The sequence below is a fragment of the Dreissena polymorpha genome, chromosome 1 (genome assembly GCF_020536995.1).
Source record: "Dreissena polymorpha isolate Duluth1 chromosome 1, UMN_Dpol_1.0, whole genome shotgun sequence".
Taxonomy (NCBI): domain Eukaryota; kingdom Metazoa; phylum Mollusca; class Bivalvia; order Myida; family Dreissenidae; genus Dreissena; species Dreissena polymorpha.
The window spans coordinates 17,612,664-17,639,426 of NC_068355.1; the positions used below are offsets into that span (position 1 = coordinate 17,612,664).

General features: G+C 36.0%; 1 protein-coding gene and 1 long non-coding RNA gene across 6 annotated transcripts in view; one reads left to right on the top strand and one right to left on the bottom strand.

Moving 5' to 3' along the window:
* The window catches only part of LOC127872877 (nucleolar protein 8-like), a 37,197-nt gene extending 36,746 nt beyond the window's left edge, over positions 1–451 (top strand). For all 3 annotated transcript variants that reach the window (XM_052416342.1, XM_052416362.1, XM_052416351.1), the window contains one exon: positions 140–451. In XM_052416342.1, the coding sequence (XP_052272302.1) occupies positions 140–226 (87 nt within the window). In that variant the 3' untranslated portion in view covers positions 227–451. The remainder of the gene's footprint in view (positions 1–139) is intronic.
* Positions 209–26,698, bottom strand: LOC127873033 (uncharacterized). 3 transcript variants are annotated; one of them, XR_008045910.1, is made up of 5 exons: positions 26,674–26,698; positions 7,087–7,203; positions 5,320–5,407; positions 2,057–2,123; positions 209–947 (listed from the first exon to the last, which is right to left on the bottom strand). It is a non-coding gene; the product is annotated as an uncharacterized LOC127873033 (long non-coding RNA). The 3 variants fall into 3 exon arrangements; XR_008045909.1 differs by having other exon boundaries at positions 26,619–26,698; XR_008045906.1 differs by having other exon boundaries at positions 25,792–26,692.
* Positions 26,699–26,763: the final 65 nt, after the last annotated feature.

Sequence of the window (26,763 nt, forward strand, 5' to 3'; positions counted from 1 at the left end):
CATTGTTTAAGTGTTTTTAAATCTTTTCAAAACTGCCTCTTAGTAAGCCATGTCTTATGTTTGCTGAAGATCATTTTGATAGTTCTTTTAATGTTCTGTTCTAATCTCTATATTACTTACTTCATTTCTTCTCTTCCAGAATTACAAGTCCAAACATAAGAACTTCAGAAGAAAACATGCAGACCACAAGAAAAACAAACCACAGATATACAAGAAAAAGCGTTGATTATTTAAACTTACATCTATATCATCTATTCATCTTTGTACATCCATTTTACTACATTAAGGTTTATTTGAGAATGATTTAATTTAAGTATAGTCAACATATTTCTTTGAAATATCTTCAATGGGCTTTAAGGTTGTACATTTGGAAGACGTTTAGATAATAATATTGTTGATGAACATTAAATGAATTATTTTACAAATTAAAATAAAATTGTTATGAAAGCGATATTTGTTTTACTCTGAAGTCAAAGAGTTAATATTTAAATTCTGTAGAAGTATTTTATGGCATAAAATACTAATACATGCACAAGTACTATGAACAACATAGGGAGAGATCTGGCTAGCACTTTGAGTTGACAATTGACATTTAAATAATACAGATTCTGCTGTTGATAATAATAAAAATTACATTTAACTTAAATGCATGTACATATAAAACATACCGGTAATTATAGGTATTTTGATACTTTGACTGATGGTCTTTGACCGCAAGTACACACACCACAAAAGGATTTTATATTCATATATAGTACATTTAGGCCTATTTACTGAACTAAAACACGAAAGGAGGAAATAATGTGACTGGCGTGTAAGAGGGTATCTAGCTGTCTAATCATTGTTGTAACGCGGTAGATGTGTCCAGTCCTCAGACAGCCACTTAGTTGTCTCGATGCACGGCGGTTTCCTTCCCGCAGCGCCACTTGAAGAAGCGGCCGCATAATCTGAAATTGTTCAGAAACTTGTAGCTTCTACCTATGCCGCATCCCAAATATCGCCAGAAATGCCATTCGAACAAGCATGTTAAGGTGTCCACATAATTGTATACAATCAGTATGCATTGTAGCGTTACATAATAATAATAATTAATTAATGCATGTTTGAAATATCGGTATACCGGTTGAAGGTTTGCCTGTACGAGGAGCTCAAAATCCGAAACATCTCAAATATAACCAAATAAATGGCAAACAACATGAGACTGTTACATAATACAGTATCCCGTAAGTTAGTGAAAGGGACCTTTTATACTGATATTGAAGTTTGTCATTAAATGCTTAATAATGTAATTTTTGCATGTAAGCAGCGGATCATCTAAAAAGCTCCAGCAAAAAAGAGAATTAAATTAAAGAAAGAAAAAAGTAAACCTGAACTGGACACGAACCACTGACCCCTGGAGTAAAAGTCTAACTGTTAGACCACTCGGCCATCCGTGCTTATACAATGAGTGATGTAGTTCATACTTTATATAAGCAATCCTGGTAGTGCCACATAATATAACGACAACAACAGAACTCTCCAAATTCACAGGCACTCGGCATTAGTTACTACCCCTCCCCTAGCTGCTACCCCTCTCCTAAAACTCAAAATTGTCTATTTGTTATACGAAATAACAAGCCCAACAAGTTTGTCGGGGAATTTATTTTTTTTGTATCGGTCGATGTAGCGTAGCGAGTGGTATCAGACTAACGATTAAGAGATCTCTGCTTACTTACAAATCCAACCAGAAAGAGATCAAAAGATATCGGTGACACCCAGTACTGGTTCTATCCAAAAAAAGTCTCTAAACAATCCGTGTTAGAGCAAAAATGTAAACATTTGAACCAACACCGACCACAATATTATGAATAAGCATTCTGTAAATGTGTTAACACCGGTGCATTTCTTTCTTTCTGGTAGTGTAAATTATATACAATTGTATGGAAGCTTGAACATAATATAAATCTTCACTACAGCATCTTAGTGCATCCCGCACCACCTTAAAGCATATACTATTGATACTTTCCGATTAAAAGATTTGGCAAATTCCGATGTCTTGGACAAGTACTGTACTTACCCCCATCCCATTCCTCGTTTGTCCATGAATTGATCGCCTAGCCGGAAATCTTTGACGTCGAAGAAACCTGAACAAATATATACGTTCAATGAATAAGTTAATATTTTTTAAATGTCCATTCTAATTACGCGAATATGTAATCCACGTAAAATTTATATGCAAACTACGAATGGTCATACGTAAAGTCATGGTCAGTTCATAGAATTGGTAAGTTTATCATAATCTAAAGGCATTCGTGAAGAACAATCAATATGGCCACTGAATATTCAGTCGCACACGAAAACATAATCTGCGTCCGTTTGTAAAATCGTATATGTGTAGAACAGCAGTTCAACAACAGTTTCGCAAATGCTTGATTGTTGGCAATTATCTTCCACCAAACGCAAGCAATGTTTATTTTTTTACGTTTACAGCTACGCATTGCCAATACCCTCCACTTTTACCTAAGAACATATCGCCCCAATGGTTCCAAAAGGCACCTTCTAATTCAAATATCACATGGTACCTTTTTGCACCAATGGGGCATTATCGGGTTAATCCGACCATAATCAGAATAGGATGAATATCCAATATAGATAAGTGCGTTAACGAGTGGGTTTTTAGAAGACACGGCGAACGCCTTAATGTCATCGCAGGACAAGACAACGGCGACGATAATGTCATCGCGGATGCCAGTGGTCATATTCTATCATATGCCATTATCGACCTCGAATAAATCACAATAACATCTCAACCAGAAAGATAATACGATGATTACTTACAGCGTTTTTATCTATGTAGCCTGAATAAAGAATCACAGTTAGTTTATTATTACAAAAGAAGATGCCCTTTTTTTCGGTTTCTATGCGCATTTATCTTCAAACAACAAGGGATTCTTTTAATTTACCAACACGTTGCTTGTTTTTATCAATTATAATGATTGATTGTTTGTTGTTGCTGGTTTTATTTATTAACACAATGCTAATGTTTTCTTTCACTTGTATTTTCCACGACATTTGAACTTCATCGCATAACGTTAAATAAGTTATCCAGTGAAGTCTGGAAACTACAAACAGTACTGGTCATATGTCTATAAGCAGTTTTGGTCCAATGACGACAAACATTACTTATTCCATGACTACAATTGGTATTCGTTTAATGACCACATGCAATACCTTTTCATATGGCTACACGCATTACAGTTACCATGACTATTATGCAATACTTATAACTACAATCAGTACTGGTCCTATGACTAGAATCAGTATTGGCCCCATGAATAAAAGCAGTAATTACCGGTATGCCATGATAACAAGCAGATCTAGTCAAATCACTACAAGCAGTACTGGTCCACACATACTATCAGTACTTATGTCATGATTACAAGCAGTAGTGGTTCCATGACCGCAAGCAGAACAAGTCAAATGACTGAAAGTAGTTCTGAACTACTTGTCACATCGCTACAAGCAGTACTCGTCCCATGAGTAACGGAAGTTCTGAACTACTGGTCACATCGCTACAAGCAGAAAAAGTCCCACGACTAAAAGAAGTTCTGAACTACTGGTCACATCGCTACAAGCAGTACTAGTCCAATAAATAAAAGAAGTTCTGAACTTCGTGTCGCATCGCTACTAGCAGTACTGGTCCCATTAATAAATTGGATCTGAACTACTTGTGACATCGCTACAAGCAGAACACGTCCCCTGACTAAAAGTTGTTCTGAACTACTGGTCACATCGCTACAAGCAGAACAAGTCCCACGACTAAAAAAATTTCTGAACGATTTGTCACATTGCTACAAGCAGAACAAGTCCCATGACTGAAGAACTTCTGAATAACTGATCACATCGCTACAAGTAAAACTAGTATCATGACTAAAACACGTTCTGAACTACTTGTCACATCGCTACAAGCAGTGCTGGTCCCATGACTAAAAGAAGTTCTGAACTACTTGTCACATCGCTACAAGCAGCACTGGTCCCATGACTAAAAGTAATTATACCCCCACAAACGAAGTTTAGGGGGTATATAGGAGTGAGCTTGTCGGCCGGTCTGTTGGTCTGTCGGTCGGTCCGTATTAAGTGTCCGCTTTCTAATTCAAGTTGTTTTCATCCGATCTTCACCAAACTTTGTCAGATGTTGTATCTAGATGATGTCTAGGTTAATTTCGAATATGGGTCATGCCGGGTCAAAAACTAGGTGACAGGGTCACTTAGTGCGTTTTAAAAATTGAGCATGGTGTCCGCTGTGTTTTGTGAAGACAACATGCAAAATATTCTGTGTCAATGCGGCATGTGGGGGTATTTGTCACGTCTGTGAAAGAGCTCTAGTTTTTAACTACTGGTCACATCGCTAAAAGCAGAGCAATTCCAGTGACTAAAAGAAGTTCTGAACTACTTATTACATCGCTACAAGCAGAACAAGTCCCATGACTAAAAGAAGTTCTGAACTACTATTACATCGCTACAAGCAAAACAAGTCCCATGACTAAAAGAAGTTCTGAACTACTTATTACATCGCTACAAGCAGAACAAGTCCCATGACTAAAAGAAGTTCTAAACTACTTATTACATCGCTACAAGCAGAACAAGAGTCATGACTTTAAGAAGTTCTCATCTACTTGTTACATCGCTACAATCAGAACAAGTCCCATGACTTAAAGTAGTTCTGAACTACTGGTCACATCGCTACAAAAAGCACTGGTCCCATGGAGAAAGGTTGTTCTAACCTATTTGTCACATCGCTACAAGCAGTTCTGGCCCCATGACTAAAAGTAGTTCTGAACTACTTGTCACATCGCTACAAGCAGTACTGGTCCCATGCATAAAAGTAGCTCTGAACTTCTTGTCACATCGCTACAAGCAAAACAAGTCCCATTATTAAAAGTAGTTCTAAACTATTTGCAACATCGCTACAGGCAGAACTAGTCCAATGACTAATATTTAACTATTTGTCACATCGCTACAAGCAGAACAAGTCTCATTGTTAAAAGTAGTTCTGAACAACTGTTCACATCGCTACAAGCAGCTTTGGTCCTTTGACACATATTAGTTCTGAACTACTGGTCGCATAGCTACATGTACAAGCAGTACTAGTCCTATGACTACAAACTGTTTTAATTTATACTGGTACATGTTTTAGATTTTTTATCCAGATGAGATTTGAACTCAAATGAGTCAATCAATATACACAAATGTAATTGGGCACCTCTTATCTTTTGTATGCTCACAATTTGAATTTGAGAATATATAAGCATACGCAAGTCGCAAAAGTGGACGCCTTACCGGTCGATGGATACGAGGTGACCTGCATGAATACGGCATGCAGAACGCACGCTAGAATCAACAGCTTGACGGGTGCGATGGTGCTCATCTATAAACATAACATTAGGCTATATAAATAAAGGTTTATAAGGAAGATGCCATGCAGACTGTAAGGGTTTATCTGTTCATTAATACAAGTACGTCTAAAATATATCATAATAAACAGTGCAAGAATGTAACAAATATTTAAAAATAGATGTATCTTGACACACTATGAGCACTTAAAACGAAAAGCGCATGCGTTTGATTGAAATGTCGAACGTCAACGATACGAAATATATTATATATTCTGATAAAATGGAACGTATTGATAAAGTATCCTTCATATTGGTTGAACGACGATTCCTGCTTACGAAGTACTAAGGCAATTTGTACTTCAACAGATTACCAATATAATTCCACTTAAAATATACGCGCACATAATAATCTGAAATGGGTTTTTGATGGGATTCCAAGCCGTAGCAATCCTCCAGACAATGTAAATACCACTTGATTTACGTCGATGAATCCCAATGGTAATGGCGAGCAATATCGCGACAATTACGAGAGGCTGTGACAGGCGATTTTTTTAAAGGCAATTACAATGTTTGTTATCATTATTATTGAATATATTCATTAATCAACCTTTTCTTAGAATGAACTTATCAATAGTATACAATAATATAGATGTTTATATCTATTCTTTGTTTTAAACACATAAATTCAACAATTGCATTAAATGGCTTTACCAATTAACATTTGTAACAATGGTATCATTTTCCAATCCGTTATAGATCCACCGATGATTATACTCATAGATACACATACAATCTGTCATTTCTGTCATCGGCATTTTATAAAAGGCGAATTTATGCCTGCTTAATATATCTCATGATATGTAAGTATTTGGATAGTATGTCCTGAACAGCATGGTGATATGAAAATATTTTTAAGCCACGGATCCAAACGATGTACCGCTATACACTATATAATACAGCTTAACATTGAACGTTACCCAATTTGCTCTTTTTACAGAATAGTTGGGTTGTTTCTGTTATTTATGTAATTGTTCATTAATATAAAGTCGAAGAGTTCGCATTTATTTATGTTTTACCTGTAATGTAGCGTACAATATAATTATACGTTTTTATAAAATAATTTAGTTCGCAAATAAGGATTGTAATACAGTATATAGATTATAAATCCGATTTAACGATTTTTTTCTTTCAAACAATAATAATAAAAAAGTAAATGGAAAAGTAACAGCATAAAAACGAAACTGCACCATGTAAGATTTTATCTCAATATCGAGCATTTTATGAATCTTCGAAAAATGAATCTAAACAAGCTATGCGAAGGTGCAATAGATGGGGCTTTGACTTGCGGGTTTCCAAATAACGACACTTTATTGTGAATTTAACCTTGAAAACTCACCATTTTGAACCACCAACACATTTGCCGGTCTTTTTTCCATTTCATTTCCATGCCAAACATATTTTGGTTACAAACATCAACTAACTAATCGTTACTCGATAATGAACAAGCGCGTTGGCACAAATGGGCATTGCAAGAAACACGCAAATCTGCGATACATTCTTTCTATTTTATAGCATTTTATGTATTTAAATAAATGTGCACGCCTTAATAATAATGATGATAATAATAATAATAATACTACTACTACTACTACTACTAATAATAATAATAATAATATATATATATATATGTATACAAGTTTAACGGAAGTACCTCTATGACGACTGTGCAATCCTGCAATCCTGACTGTGTTACGAAGACGCAGTTGTTGTGTCCTGATGGCAGCTACTTAATCTGTTAACAATCTTAACGCCTGCTAGAACAGTTTTCCTATAAGGCACTCAAGGTTACCAAAAGAGACGCCAATACGACGAGGCCAAAGTACTTATCTCGTTATACCATGTATGCCTAGTGGACTCTCCCATCCTTCTAAATTGGATCAAAGTATTACCAAAATTAGGGATGTCTAGTATATTTATTTCTATATTTAGAATATTTCTTACAGATATGCCTTTAAGCAAACAGCACAGAACCTGATGAGACGCCGCATCATGCGGCGTCTCATCTGGGTCTTCGCTGTTTGCCAAGGCCTTTTTTCTAGACCCTAGGCATAAATGGGTTAAAATGCAATTCTATTAGAACAATTATGTGGACAAAAGCAAATAATTGTTAACAATCAAAACGCCGAATGGCTGATCCATTAATAAATATGATAATGTTCACTGTTTTCCTTCATTCAGTGTCTTTATTTAAAGTTTCACACTGGTTGCTTTTATTATTGTATTTGTAACAGCAACGGAGAATACGAACTTGAAACGTTCACGGGTGTACTAAACAGACATCTTTTATTTTGTGATTTTTATTGACGATGATGCGAAGCAGCTCGTCTAAGTTTTCATACCATGAAAAAATTCTTCACAATGGCGACCTATGTAAAAGACCGAGCCAGTCCGATTGAGATAGCTCGATTTTTCTAATCGGCATACCTCGCTGATTATTATTGATACAGGTATAGGAAGCTCAGCTATAAATAGGACAGCATATTCTGGGGAAAAGATTTAAAAATAGTTTGAAAATGCTAATTTTAATTCAGTTATATTCATTCCATTATATGTGTATAGATCAATGAAACAACTATGCATTTTGTATTGGACATTTATCGTGATTCAATAAATAAATTGCGAATTAAAACGTGTATAATTAACTTTCAATGCGATCATGAGTGTACAGAAAACGAATTATTTCGAACCTGCCATTTGTAAATGTTATAGCGACTATGGTATATAAACAGCATTATAGCCGTATAACATCTTTGAAACCCGCTCTTATGCGTGCTTTCTCATTTTGCATAATTATTTAATAAACTTTTCAAACAGATATTACAGAGCCACATCAGTGCACATACTATGTTTGATAATTCATTCTTTTGTTGGATATTGTTTGCTGTTTTAAACACATATTAGGTCATATCGCGGAGATTTAGTTAACCTTACCATGTGTTCATGGGCGAACTCACGTATTCAAGTGCTCTTACGACTATGTTTTATACCTACTTTCGGGAATCATCATGAAATTATTGCCGTACTTAACGAACAAACATGCCTAAGCTTATTGAATTAGAGAAAAAAAACAATAATCAAAAGAGAAAAAATATATGTTCATGCACATGGGCATGTGAAATCACGCCCGTACACATAGCATCATTAACTTAGGAAAGGAAACAACGAAATATAAAGTTTGGTATGATATACATGTGAAATTAAAGAGCATGGTGTTATTAAAGAGCATGTCACGTTTTGAATTTATATGCTGAAACGTAATGTTATAACCCACAAACGTTTTACTGTAACAAAACGTTTTTTTAAGATAAGTGGTACAGAAAATACACGTCGAATACCTTTTTTTAAAGATATTTACATGTATTGTTATATTTGATCGAGAATATAATCCGCCTACCAGTTTCGATGAATGGATCAAGTTCCCCACGGGTACTACTTCCCCGCACCCCCATTTTTTTTGCGTACCCTACATTTTTCGTACCCATTTTTTTTCGTACCCAATTTTTTCTCGTACCCAACATTTTTTTCGTACACAATTCTTTTCCTTCCCAAATTTTTTTCGTCACCACACCAAATCTTTTTTCGTACCCATTTTTTTGCATAATTGTTGAACCCAAAATTTTCGTACCCATTTTTTCCTACCCACAATTTTCGTACCCACATACACAATTGTGGTGATGTAGATAAACTAAAATAGATGCTTTTATATCAATCCTCTTCAACAGCATCGTCACACCAGTACTGTCAGTACTTTGATTTCCTTTGGAAAAGGGAGCATAATTCGTCTATACTGCAGGTCAGAGTTTGGAAACCTGGTCAGTTGGTTCACACCAATAGCACATGTATGACCAAGAGCAACTGTATGAAGGTTCAACTGAAAATTCGCTGTAAAAATTTACAGTGATGTTGAAATGCTTCCATTTACCTGAGCATTACACGGACGCCGAAGGTAAAGCTAGCATTTGGGTTAATAGTATTCCTCGGACTATTCGGTGAAGAGTCGAGTAAAAAAAACTAACACGGCATATTTCACATACACAGTGTTGAATATTATTTTTATTCATTCTATATTTGTGTGTGTTTTAAAAAAAAAACATGACGTTTGTGTCTCTATGTTTCCGAATATTCTAATAAAGCAATTGGATTGTTATCTCTGTGTTCGGTCTGATTGCAATCGCTGTGACACCATCTATCCTAAAAAGTTTTACAAGTTCATCGGGGTCCAGTTAACCTTGGTCCGAATAGCCATAGCCCAAAGAAAACAGGTAAGTTGGGTAACAAAGGATCTTACGAAAACTTGGCAAGCGGTTCGACGCATAATCCCAAGAAACTAGGTTTCTCATGAGAACCTAGGTTCTAAGAATGAGAACCTAGGTTCTCAGAATGAGAACCTAGGTTTTCAGAATGGGAACCTAGGTTCTCATGAGAACCTAGGTTTTCAAATGAGAACCTAGGTTCTCATGAAAACCTAGGTTTTCAAATCAGAACCTAGGTTCTTGTGAAAACCTAGGATACCAAACGAGAACTTAAGTTCTAAGAATGAGAACCTAGGTTCTCATGAGAACCTAGGTTCTCATGAGAACCTAAGTTCTATGTGTCTATGAGAACCTAGGTTCTCATGAAAAACCTAGTTTCTCATGAGAACCTAGGATCTCAAGCGTAAACTAAGGTTTTCAAATGGGAACCTGGGTTCTCATGAGAAACCTGGTTTCTTGGGATTTCATTAACCTTGGTTCTCATGAGAACCTAGGTTCTCATGAGAACCTAGGTTCTCGTGTGAAACCTGGTTTCTTGGGATTTCATAAACCTAGGTTTTAGGTTCTCATGAGAAACCTAGTTTCTTGGGATTATGCGTCGAACCGCTTGCCATAATTAACCTCCAGTTGTCTCCCATTGCTTGGTACACGCTGGCGGTATATGTGTAAAATGAATAGAAATAGGCGTGAAACCGTGAATGTTTCTCCCCAAGAGCATTAATAAAAAATTGAACTGTTTATGAAATACATCTTTACTTGTAAATATTATTTTGAGACTAAAAATTCAGATCAATCGTTACATTAGACATTGTTACATCATTAAATGAGTTTCAAATATTCAGTTCCCTTGTTCGGGCCTCAAACGACTATACGGTACAGTTTTCTATTTTAAGTATGTCTGTGACCTACATGTAGGAAGCAATCATTATGGTATAAAACACAAGTTTTATCTCTATTGATTATGTGTAATAATGTATTATTCAATCGTAAGATATCGGCAACAATGCAAGAAAAACTTATGCGCTAAAGACTTTGCAAACATATTTCAATAACTTGAGATATCTGCAAAAATAAAGTTCTTAACGGCGTGTTTTCAGTCTGTCCAGCCCGTGTGTAATCAAATGTGAACCCCATTGATCCTGCGCCTTGAATAATATGTGTCTCGTATTCCAAACGAGCAAGTTTACGCCGTCCGACGCGTAATTCTGAAAACCTAGGTTCTCTGAAAACCTAGGTTCTCAGAGAACCTAGGTTTTCAGAGAACCTAGGTTCTCAGAGAACCTAGGTTCTCAGAGAACATATGGTTCCCAAATGAAAACCACGGATATGGCAAGCAGTTCGACGCATAATCCCAAGAAACTAGGTTTTTCATGAGAACCTAGGTTCTCATTCTGAGAACCTAGGTTCTCATGAAAACCTAGGTTTTCAAATGAGAACCTTGGTTCTCATGAGAACCAAGGTTTTCAAATGAGAACCTAGGTTCTCATGAAAACCCAGGTTCTCATTTGAAAACTTGGGTTCTTGAAGTCATGTGCAATCTTCAAGCGAGAACCTAGGTTCTCATTCTGAGAACCTAGGTTCTCATGAGAAACCTAGTTTCTTGGGATTATGCGTCGAACCGCTTGCCATAAAAGACTAGTTTTAACCTTAATCTGCCGATATACTCCTGGACCGTACATGCCAACTGACAAGCTTCATTTGGCTTTAAAATGCCGGAATTATAAATTAAATCATTCAGCAGTAATAGAAGCAGTTCAATGTTATATAGGTTTTGGCAATTTTCACGAAAATACTGTGAAATTCTTAATATTTTGACGGACCACAATAATGCTGTGTAGTTTCGAAACAAAGAATAGATGTTGTGTATTGCGGAAAAACGGCCTGAACGACGAATGGCTCATAGACCCTATTAATATGTTATATAACGACATAACTATTAACGCCACTATGTGGCTTTTTTTTATACCACATTTATATAGCGCCCTTTTCATACTCGCGGGTGCGTTCAAAGGCGCTTTACATGTTTTTCCCTGATCACTGAGTCACAAGTCGTCCGTTAACATCTTGGCGCAGTATGCAGCCACGGCACATTGGCTTATTTCCCTCACAGGTACCCATTTATACACCTGGGTGGAGAGGAGCAGATGTGGGATAAATTTCTTGCTCAAGAAAATTCCAGTGGTCAGGGCGGGATTCGAACCCGGGACCTCTCGATCACTAAGCCAGCGTCCTACCATTAGACCACTGCTCCCTACAAAAAATTTGCTTGCGGTGCTTCGCGAATGTGTTAAAGGGTAGGCGCATAAGTAAAAGTCATGCAAATGTCCAAGCGCTAATCCCTTTGCACGACCTGATTATTTCATTTAAAGCATTCACGAGTGTCTTAGCGCTCAAACATGGATTGCAAATATATGCGAGAATATAAAATTAGGTATTTGAGGTACGATTAAACAAATGTGAATGAACAATTTAGTTGAAACCTCTTTTTCTGAGAATAAAAATCATTTCTTGGTGAAGATGAAAAGTAAATGTACATATGTACAACGAGTAAAATGTACTGCTTCCTCCTGATGTGTTTTTAACGCAAACTCTCGGTGAAATAAAACACTAATGAAAACATTCACCATCGTTATCGTTAAATCGAGATTATACGATTTATGTGTTTAATTGTAATATATTGATAAAATATGCAACAAAAAGTGTCATACAAAGGTTAAGTACAATAGGTAAACCCTAAAACAAGTAACATTGGTGTAAAAAGCAAAAAATACAAAATTCTGCAACTTGTTAGCATCTAAAAGTCGTTTCACGTTTCAAGGTATCCCAGAAATCTACAGCTGCCGTCATCAAATTCCGAAATTCAACTGTGTTTACAAACCGCTTGTGGATCAAATGTCTTCGTCATCTTCAGATTGTAAAATAAGTTTCTCATTAATAACATAATGATTATTTATGTGAACTACGTCATGCTTCCGACGCTGCCCGAAGCCAATCTCGCGTAAATGTTCGGATATCGTCGCGGATAATTCAAATGGAATATATTGTCCCACAAAAACGAGCATTTTGTATCTCGTTAAATCTATATTACCAAACCAAATCTAGCGTTGAAATTTTGGCTATAGCTATAAGAAACACTGATTTTGTATGGGTTGATTTTATTTTACGAAGTATTCGTTGATTTTAAGCATTTACGGATATTTAAAATAGACTTTTAGATAAACACTTTGTTGAACGTTTACACTTTGAAAAGTTTTCTATTAACGGCATTTGGCATTTTCACATCAATTACACCGCGCCGTTCAATGCAAGACAGTTACCTTAACGATTGGGAAACTTGTATTACTTTTTGACGATGTTGCGAAGCATCGTCTAAGTTATCATATCATGAAAAAATTCTTCGCAATGGCAACCTATGTAAAAGACCGAGCCAGCCCGATTGAGATAGCTCGATTTTTCTAATCGGCATACCTCGCTGATTATCATTGATAAAGGTATAGGAAGCTCAGCTATAAAAAGGACAGCATATTCCGGGAAAAGATTTAATAAGAGTTTGAAAACGTTTTTTTTAAATCAGTTATATTCAATCCATTATATGTTTATAGATCAATGAAACAACTATGAATTTTCTGTATTGTATTTGACATTTGTCGTAATTCAGTAAATAAATTGCGATTTAAAACGTGTATAATTAACTTTCAAGGCGATCATGAGTGTAAAGAAAACGAATTATTTCGAATCTGCCATTTGTAAACGTTGTAGCGACTATGGTATAAAAACAGCATAATAGCCGTATCATATCTGTGATACTCGCTCTTCTGCGTGCTTTCTCATTTTGCATATTTAATAAACTTTTCAAACATAAATTACAGAGCCACATCAGTGCACATACTATGTTTGACAATTCATTCGTTTGTTGGATATTGTTTGCTGTTTTAAACACATATTAGGTCATATCGCGGAGATTTAGTTAACCTTAACATGTGTTCATGGGCGAACTCACGTATTCAAGTGCTCTTACGACTATGTGCCCATACCAACTTTCGATCGTGAATCATCATGAAATTATTGCCGTACTTAACGAACAAACATGCCTAAGCTTATTGAATTAGAGAAAAAGAACAATACTCAAAGAGAAAAAGTATATGTTCATGCACATGGGATTGTGAAATCACGTCCGTACACATAGCATCATTAACTTAGGAAAGGAAACAACGAAATATAAAGTTTAGTATGATATACATGTGAAATTAAAGAGCATGGTGTAATTAAAGAGCATGCCAAGTTTTGAATTTATATGCTGAAACGTTATATTAAAACCCACACACGTTTTACTGTAACAGACAGTTTTTTTAAGATAAGTAGTACAGAAAATACACGTCGAATACCTTTTTAAAGATATTTCTTGTTATATTTGATCGAGAATAAAACCCGGCTTCCAGTTTCGCTGAAAGGATCAAGTTCCCCTCGGGTACTACTTCCCCGTACCCCCAATTTTTTTTCGTACCCTACATTTTTCGTACCCATTTTTTCGTACCCAATTTTATTTCCGTACTCAAATTTTTGCTCGTAACCAAATTTTTTTTCGTACCCAATTTTTGTCCTACCCAAATTTTTTTCGTAACCAAATCTTTTTACGTACTTATTTTTTTTGGCATAATTTTTGTACCCAAAATTTTCGTACCCATTTTTCCTACCCAAAATTTTCGTACCCACATACACAATTGTGGTGATGTAGATAAACTTAAATAGAAGCTTTTATATCAATCCTCTTCAAAAGCATCGTCACACCAGTACTGTCAGTATTTTGATATTAATTGTGCTAAGAATTAATCAGGCCTGATTAGATGTTGCATGTGTTTGCATTATATTTCGGCGTGAGACGTTTATTGATAAAAAATATTTTTCACAGAGTGACGATGTTCTTAGTGCGTGTTTAGAATGCCATGAATTATTGCAGAAAAAAAATTATTTTGCTTTCCCGTGTGTATGTATTTATTTTTATTTATTATTTATTATAGTCTCCTCAATGTACACAGTATGTAATCACATACATAACATAGATTAAAATACAGTACATTGCCAATCTAAAAAGATTTACAAGAGACAATGTTAACATGACAAACTTAGAGACACAATAAGATAATCAAGATCCATTGACTATACTTTTTATACACATAATACAAATAAGATCAAAAGAATCCTTGTTAATCAGGTCATTAAAATCTGCCTTAAGAAGGGATGTTAAAACACATTCTCAAAATGGGTGTAAAATAAAGGAAAGTGTTTAATCAGATCTAAACACAATTTGATTAACAAGGGAACTTAAGGGTGGATCTAAAACAATTTCACTAGTAAATTAATTGTCATATATGCAATAAAACATGTATCTAGGAATTTAAAACTAAAATATGTCTAACATCAAATTTGTTGGTTTTCAAGTAATTACACTATGATACATTTATTACACTACAAATTGTTATTGTACAATACCAGTTTTGTTTTGTTCAGTATGTTGAAGCAGTTTCTGAATTAGATAATAAAAATCCTACTTTATCAGTATCCGATAAGGTTACACAATATGCATCTAATTCTTCTGCCTTTTGTAGCAAATCAAATCTAAAAGTTTCATATAGAAAGCAATGTAACAACACATGCGTCTCATCTTCAATAGTATCTGGGCAATGCAAACAGACTCTTTGCTCAACTGGCAAACCATTGTATCTTCCTAACTCAATACCAATTGGCGCAGTTCCACGGCGGAATTATACAAATATCTTCCTATTCAATCTACTATTACTCATACAGCTAAATCTATACAATCTTACTTATACACTTTTCCAACAATGGTAAGTTATAGGCTTCCAGTCAACATCTCCTAAAACAGCGTATGTGTCGTCCGACCTAGCTACGCCTATGCGCTCTCGGATAAATAGACAACAAGTCGTGGATCTTTTGTCTGATAGATTTGGATAGGAATAAATCCCTGTAACAAATATGTAAATAATAATAATAATAATAATAATAATATATATATATATATATAATAATAAGAAGAAGAAGAAGAATTAGAATAATAACAATAATAATACACGAAATACAATCAATTGAAATGGCGGTATGATGAGCGCGACATTTCACAAATACTCAAATACCAAATAACAAATATCTAAAATACGATAAAAACGTTAAATCCAGATAACATAACAATGCCATATGTAAAGTATTGTATTTACCTGTAGGTTATAAATTAAAGCCTACAAATATGGATAGTATTCAATGTGCAATAAACATCGATCAGCCTTGTTCAATGCTGTGTGAGTTCTGCCGTGCTCGTGCAGAAAAAGCGGGAAGATAGGTTACATTCAACTATGTTAGATTCAACTAAAAACCCACATATACCCTACACTAAATAACCTTAATTTCTTTTACTACTTCTGTACTATCGATCTAATACAATTATATTTACACCCTACGACATATTCCCCCCTCTTTAAAAAATGACGTCCCGACATTTTACAACAATTGTAAGACGAACGCGCGCGACATACGCGAATGTGTACGCGCGTTTAAAAGAACAAAACGGTAAATTAATAAATTATGCGCAACAAAGTTAATGTCATATACTCAATGACATGTCGCAAACGCATGTATTACATAGGCGTATAAACGAATTATAAACATATTTCTATTATAATGTACATTTTAACTAAAAAAAATTGCACATTACCAGATACAGTACATTTAAGTAACAAAAGTACATGAAGTAAGAAATTTACACTGAATTTAAATTCACATAACCAGAAACAATACATAAAATAAAACTAATGCACCTTAATACACAAAAGCGATAGACTGTACCCATTTTTAACACATATATTGTGTCCTCGTGCATTTTTACACTGTACGTTTACTACTCTTCACATTTCGTATTGTCCGCTTGTTTGCCACATCGGCACACGTCTATTTCTCGCCGACCTTCGTGGTCCCGGATGTATGTCCGATGGAACAACACCGTCGATTCGACTTCCCATTCCACGTCGTTGAGGAATAACATACTTCTTGTTCTTTGGTACGATATCCTCCCCAACCGACTTTGTTGATTTGTCGTTTGGCAGTCCTAGTGGTAACAGGAGGTTGCGATGGAGCCTACGAACACGTCTTGCTCGTGGACCATCTCTCCGGACGTCATAGACAGGAATGTCCGGGTTAGGTTGATCCACAACAAGGTACGGTTCGTTTTCCCATTTGTCACAGATCTTGTGTTTTCCGCGCACGGTGACGTTTCGTACTAATACAAGATCACCTGGTACAATTTTCGCTGCGTGTGCCTTTTGGTCGTACAGACGTTTGTTAACCTCTGCTGTCTTAGTAGCTGTCTCCTTGGCTTTCTTGTAGGCGTCTATGAGGCGTTCACGAAGTTTTCGTGCATACTCGTTTGTAAACTTCGCATGGATGTCGTCGGTGTTCAAACCAAGTAGAGCATCTATTGCCAGTCTAGGGTGCCGACCAAACATTAGATAGTACGGTGAATAACCAGTACTGTCATGTATTGTTGCATTATATGCATGAACCATTGGTCCAACGTGATCTTTCCAGTTGCTCTTTTTATCTTCGTCCATTGTCCCTAGCATCTTCAACAGGGTTTGGTTGAACCGTTCTACCATGCCATTACCCATAGCATGATATGGGGTAGTACGGGACTGGTTGACACCTCCGAGACGACATAGTTCCGTTATCAAGGTGGACATAAAATTTGCTCCCTTGTCGCTATGAATTCGCTCCGGAAAACCGTAATTTACAATGAACTTTTCAAACAAAACTCGAGCAGTTGTCCTCGCAGTTTGATTTTTAGTTGGGTATGCTTGGGCATATCTTGTAAAGTGGTCAGTTACAACTAGTATATGTTCGAAACCACCTTTCGACCTTTCAAGACTAAGGTAGTCTATACAAATCATCTCTAGCGGGGCAGACGAGGATATGTTCACAAGAGACGCAGACTGTGGTGCTGCCTTGCGTCGGATACACCTGGGACAAACAGCCACCTTATCGCGAACAAATGTGTCCATTCCCGGCCAATAAAACCTCTGTTTGAATAGAGACGTGGTTCGATCCCTTCCTTGGTGTCCAAGATCATCATGCAAAGCTTGAAATACCTCGTTTCTTAACGTAGAAGGCAAAACAAGTTGATGGTATTGCTGTCCATAAAGCACACCGTTACGGTACAACACGCCATCCCTAAGTTCCAGCTTATCCCAATCGCGCCGATACTTATCTACCTCAGATATGTTGCCCGAAGCCCGCGTAGCTGACGGCCTGGTGCCTTTCCGAACGTGGTCAATAAGTATGGATATTACGGGATCTTTCACCTGAGCTTGTCTCCAGTCCTTGGAACTCAGTGCGTATGCTAACAAAACATCATTAGGAACTGTTGTACTCGCTTCAGCCTCCACGTCTAAAATACTGTCTGGAGCAACGGTGCTGACAACTAATGGCAATGTTTCGACTGTAGCTGTGACTGACGTCGTCAAGGCTTGTATGGTCTGTGGGTCAATCTGCATGCGACTTAAACCATCAGCATCCGCGTTGCTCTTTCCGGGACGATAGCGAGCAGTGAAGTTGTAATTCGCTAAAGCTGCCATCCAACGTTGACCTGTGGCATCGAGTTTTGCAGTGGTGGTAACGTAAGTAAGCGGGTTATTATCCGTGATCACTTCAAAATTTGCACCATATAAATAGTCATGAAATTTCTCAACGACTGCCCATTTCAGTGCTAGAAATTCGAGTTTGTGCGCTGGATAATTTTTCTCCGATGGTTTAAGAGATCTACTGGCATATGCGATGACTCGGTCCTTTCCATCTTGATGCTGGTAAAGAACAGCACCCAAACCTGACCCTGATGCATCTGTGTGTAAGCTAAATGGCAATTCATAGTTTGCATATGCCAATATTGGTGGATTTACCAATGTCTCAACCAAAGCTTCGAACGCTTCCTGTTGTGCAGCTTCCCATTTAAATTTTGGTTTCTTTGTACTTTTGTCAGTTTTCTTATTCTTCGTGGGCTGACCAACAAGTAAATTGTTCAGTGGTCGAGCTAGTTGTGCAAATCCTTTAATAAAACGTCTATAGTAACCAACGAAGCCCAAAAACTGTCTGACTTCTTTGACCGTAGAAGGAACTGGCCAGTTGGCGATGGCTTCGACTTTCTTTGGGTCTGCTTGAATCCCATCTGCGGAGACCACGTGACCAAGATAAGTTATCTTAGTCTGGAAGAATTGGCACTTCGAAGGGTTAATTTTAAGGTTGTATGAAGCTAATCTTGAAAAACACTGGTCTAGTCTATTGATATGGGAACTGATATCGGAAGAAAAAATGATGATGTCATCTAAATATATTAGGCAATCACGAAGATTCAAATCACCCATACATCGCTCCATAAGGCGTTGAAATGTTGCAGGGGCATTACACAACCCGAATGGAAGCCTGTTGCATTGAAAAAATCCTAGCCCGCCACACTGAAATGCTGTCTTCTCTTTGTCCGACTCTTCTAACTCTACTTGCCAATACCCGGATTTTAAATCTAATTTAGAGAAATACTTCGATCCGGATAAAAGGTGTAATGTGTCTTCGACCCTCGGTAAAGCGTAACTATCTTTCTTTGTTCGTTGATTAAGACGCCGAAAGTCTATGCAAAATCGTATGCTGCCATCTTTCTTCCTCACTATCACACAGTTTGAAGACCACGGAGATGTTGACTCACTAATGGCACCGGCTTCTAACATATCTTTCAGATGTTCTCTAACTTCATTAAAGAGTGCTGGTGGGATTCTTCTGTACGGCTCCTTGAATGGTTCTTCATTGAGAAGTTGTATCTTATGTTTAACGGCTTGAGTGTGACCCATATCTAAACTGGATTTCGGAAATATAGCATCCCATTTTTCAAACAAGTTGTAAACTTGGGTCTTTTGTTCTTCTGTTAATTCGGAGTCATCAAGGTCTGCTTTATATTTCTGTTCTAAATGTTCATTTGTTATTTTGTTTTCTTTTTCAGATGCTTCGACATGATTTATAGGTGCATTCAGCGGTTGGAATATAGGTGCTTCACGCAGTACTTTTACCTCATTCAACTGACATAAAGTCTGTTTGGCTTTTATTTTAATCGGTCTAGCTGTCACGTTGCATATGCGTACAGGTATCCGAGCTGTCTTTCCAATTGTGTCGATACGTACAACTCTTGGGCATATGATGGCGCTGTGGCATTGTATGTCTTCTATTGGCTCAGTTACAGCTTCATTCATAATGCCTTGTTTTCTGTAAAAGCCGGTCACGGTTCTGCTTTCACCAGGATGTAATGTTATAGGCTTAGTAGCGGTAACTATTCCAATATCTGCATTAACAGACATAAATCCAGCTGCCCATACATCATTTATTGTTGAAGTGTCAGCATTACATTTTAATTCTCTCAATACATTTTTGCCGAGCAAAACATGAGCAGTACCATGGTATTCTTTCACTGGAACTATAAGCAAAATAGTTTGAATTGGCTTATCAGTAAACTCTGTTTCAATATCTGCAAATATATATCCAGAGTATGGAATTGTACTGCCATTTGCACATTTTAATTCAAGACCAAAGTCCTCCAAAGTGTACAATTCTGGCTTTGGTGACATGCCTTCATAATATACTTCAGTGATGGTGCTTACTTGTGACCCGCTATCAATCAGTGCTGTAGTATGTATTCCGTTCAATTTGATTTGATCTAAGTTGGCATCACCAATCATGCGTTGTAATATTTCTTTATTTGTCCATGTTTCAGGGTTTATTGTTCTTTTCTCGTTTCCACTCTCATCCAACCCTGCGATAAGAGCTTCATCTAGTTTAAATGTGTCTTGTGTTTGTCATTATTTTGGCAACCTGTCTCTGAGTTACTACTTCTCTGTTCATAGGTTTGATTCCCACGGAAAAATCTATTGTTTCGTGGGCGGTATCCACCTCGGCCCCTAAATGTTGAATTGTTCCTAAAGCCTCTATATGACTGACCCCTGTTGTAACATCTATTTCCGGTTTCTTCTACCATGGGTGGCCTTTGGCGTTCTTCTGACAAGCTGTTTAATTTTTCTTCCATTGATTTAATTCGCTCTTTTAATTCATCCAACAATTTTATATGAGGGTCGAATTGTTGAACATGTATTTGTTTCTTGATTTCTGGTTCTTTGTTCACCTTCATCTCTAGTTCTTCTCTTCTCACTTTTCTTTTCAGTTCTTCAAATGTTATTGATGATTCAAAAAACAATCGCGTCGCATTTTTCAATTCAACATTTCTGAGATGTTTCCAGAATCGTGTTTTCAGCATTCTTTCTTTTCTGCATGTCTGGATTTCCCCTCTGTTTATGGCTTTCTGAATTATTTCTTCAAGTCGGATGCCCCATGCCGAAATGTCTTCGTCTTTTTCCTGCTGTGCGTTGTAATATTCTTCCATTAGTTTTTCTCCACTTTTAATATCTCCATAATTGCTTTCTAAGGTTTGTAAGATTTCTTCGCTAGTTGCTGTGGGTCTAAGTGTTGTCAATACTTTCCTAGGTTTTCCACTTATGGCATTTCGTATCGCTTGTCTTAATATTTCCTTATGGTAAATGTTCGACTCGAGGATACTTTCAATTTCAACTTTCCACTCGTTAAATTGGTTTGGGTCAGAAAATTTTGGAATATTCGGTTTGATCATAAACGTTTGGTGATTATTGTCTACTGAATCCTTTGCTTCCTCTTTATTGACGTGGTGGTATTGTTTTCTAGTAGGTTGATTATCAAATTGACTTATGATGGTCTCTTTGTCAAACAAACTTTGTTCTAATTCTGATCTCTGTTTCATTAGAGTCTGTATTCTCTTCCTTTCTTCTCTCAATCTCTCTTCATTATCAAATTGACTTATTATGGTCTCTTTGTCAAACAAACTTTGTTCTAATTCTGATCTCTGTTTTCTTAGAGTTTGTATTCTCTTTCTTTCTTCTCTCAATCTTTCGTTTTCCTTCATTTCTTTTAATTGAGTCTTCATCTGAATAGTTTTGACCATTTCCATCTCTCTCAATTTCATCATTACAATCTGCTCTTCTAAATTTGTTATATCTTCAAGTTCATCATCACACTGATCCTTGTCCCGAGTACCATAATCATCATGTTCTCTTACTTTCTCTCTCTCCATTTTAATTCTGTCCCCAGAATTAACCTTATTTAGACAATTTTCTTGCAACGCCTTATCGTCTAACCACTTAAGTTCTTTGTCTACAGTATCTTCGCTTGCGTTTGACCACATACTCAATCCTTCAAATCTGTTACTTAATTGATCTAATTTGTCGTATTCATCAACTGTTATAAGTGTGTGTCCTCTATCTGTATTCCGCTCGTATATGTCAAAATCTCTCTGGTATTCGGTTATCCTCTTGCCACTTCTGTATTCATATCCACAAGCTCCCTGTTCATCATCATTTTCAAATTCAATACCAATGCCAGTTTCTCTCATTCTATGTACCTCTAATTCTAACGCTTTCCTTCGTTCCTTTAGTTCTCTTATTTGATCATCATCTTGTTTCTGCCTAAGTTTTTCCTCTTCTTTAAGTCTATTTACTTCATCATGTCTAGCCTTTCTTCGTTTTTCAATTTGTTCAATTCTCTGTCTCTCTAATTCACTAAGCTGTTTCATTTCAATATCTCTATCCCTCTGTTTTATCCTTTCAAGTTCTCTTTCATTTGCAATCCTATTAACTTCATCTCTCAGCACTCCTCTCCTTCGAAGTCTCTTTTCCCTATCTGTTATATCACCTTCCATGTTTGGAGAATGACAATTCATAAATGTACAGCACTATGATTGCAAATATATTCAAATATGTATTTCACTTCAAATGAGAGTCACACAACTGTCAATAATCAGCGATTAAACTATCACTATATCATATAAAATATCTCATTGTTCACGCTCTAAACAACATTAAAATTCATAATTCACTTAAAAAAAACAGTAACAACAACATCACAATGTACATTAATGGTATAAACGTGTGAACACGCTTCACGTAAGTATTCTTTCAATTAAACTAGATGTTATTACACTATGCAAAACTGTTGCAATTATTCGAGTTATTTAAAAGTATAACATCATTTAATTAAATGCTTAAAGCCATAATACTTATTCATTCGAATGCTTAATTTCAATTTGAATAAGCAATTAATTATTTTATTTTTATTTTCAACAAAATAAATAAATGGTATTTAAATTTAAAATAATAATTAATAATTTATTAATGAATTCAAATTATAAGTGTAGTTATTGTACAATAAACACAAACAAGTGTGTTCCTAAAATTAAAACAAATACAAAACACAAATACAATTTGATAAAGCTACTTTAACACACTAACAGTTGTAATACGTCACAGTGCGCAATTTATTTCCGGTAAATCGACTTCCGTTACATCGATATCCGGTTCCAGTTCAAAGTTTAACTGCTGCGCTGACGCGAAATTTATAATAACTATCAGTACTAGTCAATAATTATCCAATCATAAACTTAAGCGTGCGCTCTTAACTCTAGCAGCAACGAACCGATATCGATAAACTCGATAAACTCTTCTATCCGCAATATATGTAAAATTTACAGGTTTATACTGTAAACCTTTACAATATTCCGAATTATATTAACGCACGACCGCGAACGATTCGAATCACGCTACCTTGCAAGGATTTTCTTTATTCACCTTCTTTATTTTGCAATGAAATTGGTTTATACTAATTTCATTGAAAAATAACTTTCAACAAAATAACTTTCAGCAAGCGGTTTCACGCATAATCCCAAGAAACAAGGTTTCTCATGAAAACCTAGGTTCTCAGAATAAGAACATAGGTTCTCGCTTGAAGATTGCACATGGCTTCAAGAACCCAAGTTTTCAAATGAGAACCTAGGTTTTCATGAGAACCTAGGTTCTCATTTGAAAACCTAGGTTCTCATGAGAACCTATAGGTTCTCAGAATGACTCATTATGACAACCTAGGTTCTCATGGAACCTAGGTTCTCATGGAACCTAGGTTCTCATGAGAACCTAGGTTCTCTGAGAACCTAGGTTTTCAGAATTACGCGTCGGACGGCGTAAACATGCTCGTTTGGATTACGGGACACATACTATTCAGGGCGCAGGATCAATGGGGTTCACAAATGATTACACATGGGTTGGACAGAATGAAAACACGCCGTTAAGAACTTTATTTTTGCAGATATCTCAAGTTATTGAAATATGTTTGCAAAGTCTTTAGTGCATAAGTTTTTCTTGCAGTTTTGCCGATATCTTACGATTGAATTAAAACATTATTACACATTATCAATAGAGATAAAACTTTTATTTATACCATAATTATTGCTTACTATATCACAGACATACTTAAAATAGAAAACTGTATCGTACAGTCGTTTGAGGCCCGAACAAGGGAACTGAATATCTGAAACTCATTTAATGCTGTAACAATTTATTATGTAACGATTGATCTGAATTTGTTTCAATTTTTAGTCTCAAAATAATATTTACAATTTAAGATGTATTTCATAAACAGTTTAATTTTTTATTAACGTGTTCAAACCAATGTCAACCGATTACTTTACTAATTGCTTTCCTCAAGAAGTGTCCTACAAGTTTCGTTGAATATTACTTAGCATTGTCTGAACATTGTTCAAAAAATGTTCTTGGGGAGTAACATTGACGGTTTCACGCATATTTCTTATCATTTAACACATATGCCGCCAGCGTGTACCAAGCAATGGGAGACAACTGAAGGTTAATTATGGCAAGCGGTTCGACGCATAATCCCAAGAAACTAGGTTTCTTATGGGTATCTAGGTTCTCGTGAGAAACTAGGTTTATGAAATCCCAAGAAACCAGGTTTCTCATGAGAACCTAGGTTTTCATGAGAACCTAGGTTCTCATGAGAAACTAGGTTTATGAAACCCCAAGAAACCAGGTTTCTCATTAGAACGTATGTTCTCATGAGAACCTAGGTTCTCATTTGAAAACCTTACTTTACGCTTGAGAACCTAGGTTTGGTATCCTAGGTTTTCACAAGAACTTAGGTTCTCATTTGAAAACCTAGGTTCTCATGAGAACATAGGTTCTCATTTGAAAACCTAGGTTCTCATGAGAAACCTAGTTCTTTGGGATTATGCGTCGAACCGCTTCCCATGACAGCGGAATTTTGGGTATATTTCCTAACACTCAAGAAGTAGCAAGCAGCTCTATATACTGCACTGCACTGCACGTATACGGGAGAAATTTTCACAACCCCATATAGAAGAAGCATTTGTAATTACTGGAACAACTGTTGACTCGTACAAGTTTGCAAACGCTTCATACGGAATACCCCCAAATGTCGTTGTTTTAGCGATCAACATTCCTAAAGCTCTATTAGCAGATTCAGCAACAGTTCTTGCAGAAATAGAATAATCTTAGTGCTCAGTTAACACAAGACTAAAATATTTAATATTGTGTTACATAGTTAAGTTGAATGTCACCAATTGTAAACACAAAACTTGAGCGTTCTACAGATGGATTACGAAAGTGTAGGCCTACAATATTTGATTTTGCAGGATTTACATTCATGCTGTTTTAAGAGCACCATGTATTAAGAATATTTAACATATTTTGTAAGTCATGCACATTCTCGGCAATAAGTACTATATCATCTGCATAAAAGAGAATTAGTACATTTTCGCCATCAATATCCGCTCCTTTGCCAGCAGCCTTCAGTTTCAAAGCAAAATCATTTATGTATAGATTGAATAGTAATGGCAACAACGAACAACCCTGCTTTAAGCCAGTTTTAACAGTAAACCAATCAGTGTTAAAGCCATTTAATTTTACAGAATACATAAAAAATTATAAATAGATTTTAAAGCAGTTATAAACTTACTATGGTAAGCAAGTTTTGACAATCTTACAAATAGTAAGTCTCTTTTAATAGAATAAAACGCATGTTTGAAGTGCAATGTTATAACATACATGACATTATCAGTTTGTTTGTAATATTGTATAATGTAATCATTATTTGGAAAAGTCTGTGAAATTACTTACAAACAAATTAAATATACGTTTCTTCTTCTTGTGCAGCTTAAGTTTCCATTTACTAAGAAGACATCCCTACGAACGATGTGGATAACTTTTACTATGATACAAAAATAACGTTATTCATTGCGTGTATAATGTGCATGTAAAACGTTAGGTTCTTGTTGATATGTGAATACTTTGGTTCTGTTCCAATTTGTTTAAGATCCTTCCAGATAGTTGGCTGCTATTAACCATATCGCGCTATCAACGCAGTCTGACTTTTCCTGATCTATTTATATAATCTTGTTTCTAATGACCAATAGCTGTACTGCATGAAAATACCAGGGAGAGATAGATATTACAGACTTCACTATAATAAATATTCATCAATGTACTCTTCTGCGAAAAGTATAACTCATAATTTGTTATCTCTCTTGATATTTATTATCCGTTCAAAATTATTCCATTTAACATAGCATTCACGTGGTAGTTCAATTCGTGAACGAATCAAGTAAAAAATCTCTTACATAAATGATTCAACATTACTACTTCAAATGTTCAGTGAAACGTACTGATTTCTTGCAACGGCATTATTACGGACCATTGTTCACGTAGTCATTGGCTTAGTGTAAATATACAATCGCAGCAATAGTTTTTAAACAAAACTTTCATAATATATTTCGACATACAATTATAATTATTCAGATCTAACCAGTTACATATAGGGGGTCTATATGCCGTTATCTACACAGTCTTTCTTTTTCGTTTGCTCCACTTTTAATTTCGTTATCTTTGCGTGCAGATCAACTTAAATGTGTTCCCCACTTTTCAGACTGAAATATTTCGATACTCACAATCGAGTAAAACACAAACAAGTTAGTTTTACAATGGAATCGGACGAAAATTCACCAGTGTTCCATTGTTTTCGACCTTAAAATAAAACTTGATGTTAAAACAAATAGTTTTCTCCCGTAGGTTTGATTTCTCACTTTATTCTCT